This window comes from Beta vulgaris, chromosome 7 (genome assembly GCF_026745355.1).
Source record: "Beta vulgaris subsp. vulgaris cultivar EL10 chromosome 7, EL10.2, whole genome shotgun sequence".
Lineage (NCBI taxonomy): Eukaryota > Viridiplantae > Streptophyta > Magnoliopsida > Caryophyllales > Amaranthaceae > Beta > Beta vulgaris.
This window is the reverse complement of record NC_079208.1, coordinates 11,576,665-11,581,553: the sequence shown is the minus strand read 5'-3', so window position 1 is coordinate 11,581,553 and position 4,889 is coordinate 11,576,665. Positions and strand designations below refer to the sequence as shown.

Below are 4,889 nucleotides of genomic sequence, written 5' to 3'. Positions count from 1 at the left end.
CGGGCCGCCAGGGAGAGCGAGACCGGCATGATCAGGATCAGGTGGCAAACTCGAAGACCCCCAGATAGCAGGTGGGGGGTGAAGAGGAAGAAGAGGAGGAGGCGCAGGACACTGAGGTCCAGCAGCATTCCTCCCAGCCGAGAAAGGGAAGTGAATATCGGCGTAGGGCGCCGGTATCATTGCGGAATTCGCCGTTTTCTACTGCGATTCTGCAGGAACCCATGGAGAAGCTTAAAATGCCGACATGCAAGTATGACGGCAAATCTGACCCAGAGGACCATATATCGGCCTATGAGGGTCATATGCTGTTATACACCGACACCGACTCGGTGTGGTGTAAGGTATTCTCATCTACCTTAATTGGACTAGGGCAAACCTGGTTTAAAAGTATTCAGCCGGCAACCATGTTTGACTTCTGTCAACTCACGTCCATGTTCGTGACACACTTTGTCAGTAATAAGCGGCTTGAGAAAACAACCGGCGAGCTAATGTCTATTAAGCAAGGGGAGACAGAAAGCTTGAGGGATTATGTCGGGCGTTTCAATGCTGAAGCCGTCACCATCCCAACACTGCAACAGGAAGTGACGGTCCTGGCCCTGATGACGGGGCTGAGAGAAGGGACCCCATTTCGCAGTTATCTCGGCAGAAAAAAGATGACATGCCTAACAGAGGTCTTGGGAAAGGCGAATGACTTTATCAGGGGAGAAGAGTTTGACAAAGCAGTTTACGCTAAAAAGCCGGCAGCCATAGAAAAAGACAAAGAGAAAGATAAGGATAAGGATCGCCGGGACGATAAGTACCGTAAGGATAAAAAGTCCGAGACCACCGGCAGGAGAGAGGAGAACAACTCGGTGAAAAAAGGATTTGAAGGGAGACCGGACAAATATCACAATTATACACCACTGACGATATCCCGGTTCCGAATTTTCGAACTGCATAGTAAAGACGAGAAATGGCAAAGGCCGAGAAAGATGTACTATAAGGGTATATATAAGTCCAAGTGGTGTGAATTTCATGATGATTACGGCCACAAGACAAATGATTGCAAAGACCTTAAGGACGGGATTGAAGACCTCATCAGGCGAGGTTATTTCACCCAGTACCAAGCAAGGACTGATCGCAAAACTCCTCCTAGGGAGGATGAAAATAGTAACAGAAGGCCGGTAAAGGACAGGATCACTGAGATCCATGTCATAAGCGGAGGACCGACAAGAGGCGGTAGCATTCACGGGGCGAAAGCTAGCCTGAAAGAAGTCCGCCACCAGGTGAACTACAACAATGCCAGGACGGGGCCGGCACCTCCATCAATGCCATCCGTGGCTTTTACATCAGAGGACGCTAAGGGGATCGTTTACCCCCATGACGACCCTTTGATAGTATCTCTGCAGATATCCAATGCAATGGTCCATCGCGTCCTGGTCGACGAAGGAAGCTCCGCCAACATTCTCTACAAAGAAACGTTTGAAAAAATGGGATTTGACGAAACATGTTTGAAGCCGGTCTCTTACCCGGTTATCGGTTTCACAGGAGCATCCGTTGTCCCAGAAGGGACGGTAAAGCTGGCTGTAAAGTTAGTAGAAGGATCCCGTTCCAAGGACCTCATGGTGGAGTTTCTGGTTGTAGATGTCCCAGCGGCGTATAACGCCATCATTGGAAGGCCGCTAATTCACGACGCCCAAGCCGTCGTCTCGACGTACCACCTTACTATGATCTACACCTCCAATGATGGCAACCCCGAAAAAATCAGAGGAAACCAAGAGTCAGCAAGGGCCTGCTACCTAACCGCGCTAAAACACTCTGACCATAAACGACCAGCTGATACACCGCCGTCAGAAAGAAAAAGGAGAAGGCTGGAAAACAAAGCCAGGAAGGATTTGTCTATGGAGAACTTCGAGGCAAGGCCGGCAGATCAGCCGAGACCCAACCCAGAAGGGGAGACTGAAGAAATAAGTTTGGAAGAGGAGAGACCTGATAGAATGGTGAAAATTGGGGCAGATTTAGGTGAACAGGTCAAGGTTAACCTGATCTCACTACTAAGAGGTCATGCCGACATATTCGCTTTCTCGGCAGACGAAATGCCGGATATTGACCCAGAGTTCATGGTACACCGTCTGAATGTAAATGAGGATGGCAGGCCGGTAAAGCAGAAGAAGCGTAACTTCTCTGCCGAAAAGAACGCAGCCATAAAGGAGGAAGTAGACAAGTTGATGGCAGCAGACTTTATCGAACCCTGTGATTACCCGGAATGGTTGGCGAATGTGGTGATAGTGAAAAAATCCAATGGGACATGGCGTATGTGTGTAGACTTTACCGACCTTAACAAAGCTTGCCCAAAGGACTGTTACCCCTTGCCAAGAATTGACCAGTTAGTAGACTCAACTAGCGGCCACGCACTACTGAGCTTCATGGACGCTTTTTCGGGGTATCACCAGATAAGTTTGCTAAAGTCCGACAGGAATAAGGCAACTTTCATTACAGATGCAGGAGTGTATGCTTACACGGCCATGCCATTTGGGCTCAAGAATGCCGGTGCTACTTATCAAAAGCTAGTGGACAAGATATTTGAGCGACAAAAAGGCAAAAATGTAGAGGTATATGTGGACGACAGCATAGTCAAGAGCTTAACAGAAGAAGACCACATAGTAGACCTCGAGGAAACTTTCGAAACACTCCGGCAGCATCAGATGAAGCTAAATCCGAAGAAGTGCGTGTTTGGGGTGCGATCCGGCAAGTTCCTGGGTTTCATGGTGAGTGAAAGGGGGATCGATGCCAACCCCGACAAGATCAAAGCTATCAGTGATCTCCCGGAGCCAAAGAGCATCCGGGACATTCAAAAGCTGACCGGAAGGATGGCGGCTCTAACGAGATTAGTTTCCAAGTCGGCTGAAAAAGCCTTGCCATTCTTTAAGATACTCAGAGGAAATAAGAAGTTTGAGTGGGGAGAGGAGCAGAAGCAAGCCTTTGAGGAAGTAAAAAAGCACTTCCTGAAACTGCCAACCATAACCCGGCCAGAGTTGGGGGAGAAGCTACAGCTATACGTATCAGTAACTGAGAAGACGGTCGCAGCAGTGTTATTAGTAAACCGGCAAGGGCAGCAAAGCCCCATATACTTTGTCAGTCACGTGCTTGCCGACGCTGAGCAAAGGTATGAGCTACTGGAGAAGATGGCCTATGCCGTCTTAATTGCAGCAAGAAAGCTGAGACCATACTTTGACTCTCACACGGTCCAAGTCCTCACCAATCAGCCCCTGGAAAAATCTCTCCACAAGCTGGACACCACATGCAGACTATTGAAATGGGCGATAGAGCTCTCGGAGTTCGACATAGAATATCGGCCGCGTACCGCAATCAAAGCCCAAGCTTTAGCAGACTTCATAGTGGAGACAACCCATACTGAAACAACAAAATCCACCGGCAGGTGGAAAATTGAGGTAGATGGATCAGCGGCCCAGAGTGGAGCTGGGGCCGGGGTGGTCATGACGTCCCCAGAAGGGGAAATCTTCGAGCATGCCATCCGTTTCGGATTTAAAGCCTCAACAATGAAGCTGAGTACGAAGCAGCCCTGGCCGGACTAAGTTTGAGCATTGCGGCTGGAGCAAAGAACGTCATCATGATAACGGACTCGCAGTTAATCTCGAGCCAAATAGAAGGGACGTACGAGGCTAGAGAACCGGTAATGCAGAAATACCTCAATCTAGTCAAGAGCATGGTAAAAGGGTTGCAGAGCTTTGAAGTGCAATTGGTTCCGAGAGCATAAAACATGGCGGCAGATGCCCTATCAAAACTGGCAAGCTCCAGTCTAAACGACAAGAAAAGGAGCGTAATGGTAGAGATATTGAAAGAAAGAAGCATAGAAGTTACCCAAGTGTTCGTTAATGCAATCACCTCTGAACCGGAGTGGTACGATGGTATACAGGCATATAAGCTCAAGGGCGAGCTCTCGGAAGATAAGATGGCGGCGAAAAAACTAAAAAGAGACTATGTTTGGTACCGCGTCTTTCAAGGACAGCTGTACAAGAAAGGATTCTCATTGCCTTTGCTAAGGTGCGTCACGGCCCACGAAGTAACGAAAATAATTGAGGAGATTCACGAAGGAGTCTGTAGGAACCATATCGGTGGAAAGGCGTTGGCGCTTAAAGCGCTGGGAGCAAGTTTCTACTGGCCCACAATGCTGACGGATGCCCAAACCTATGTAAAGAAGTGTGACAAATGTCAAAGGTTCGCGCTGGTGATAAACCAACCGGCCAATGACCTTCAGCCAATCTTAAACCCAATCCCTTTCGCACAGTGGAGGATGGATATAATAGGGCCCTTCACACCGACATCCGGGGGAAGAAAGTTCCTAATAGTGGGCATTGACTACTTCACAAAATAGATTGAGGCAGAACCAACAGCAAAGATAACGGCTAATCAGGTAAAAAAGTTCATTTGGCAAAACATCATCACTAGGTTCGGCATCCCAATGGGCATAGTGATGGACCATGGCGTCCAGTTCGATTGCGGCCCAATACGCGACTTTTTGCGTCCCTACAGCATTAAGTTTGCCTACTCTTCAGTTTGCCACCCTCAAAGCAACGGTCAGGCTGAAGCCGCTAATAAACAGATCCTCAATGCCCTAAAAAAGAGGTTAGATGAGTTGAAGGGTGCGTGGGCTGACATGGTACCAGCAGTGCTGTGGTCCAACAGGACTACCGAAAAGGAGGCCACCGGAGAAACGCCGTTCAGGTTAGCTTTCGGAGCGGAGGCAGTACTACCGGTAGAGGTGGGGCTATCCAACTGACAAATCCTAAACTACGAGCCCGGTTTGAACGAACAGATACACAAGGAGGACCTAGACCTCTTACCAGAGATCAGATTGGCAGCAGAGCTGAGGTCGGCAGCATATAAAG

The 4,889-nt window shown here is 48.8% G+C and overlaps 1 protein-coding gene across 1 annotated transcript; it reads left to right on the top strand.

The window, feature by feature from the left end:
• Positions 1-221: 221 nt before the first annotated feature.
• Positions 222-3,575, top strand: LOC104898751 (uncharacterized). Its single transcript, XM_010685853.2, has one exon. The coding sequence runs from the start codon at positions 222-224 to the stop codon at positions 3,573-3,575; it is 3,354 nt and encodes a 1,117-aa protein (XP_010684155.2).
• Positions 3,576-4,889: the final 1,314 nt, after the last annotated feature.

Coding starts and splice junctions, on each gene's coding strand:
- LOC104898751 (XM_010685853.2), top strand. CDS start 222: ATGGAGAAGCTTAAAATGCCGACATGCAAGTATGACGGCAAATCTGAC.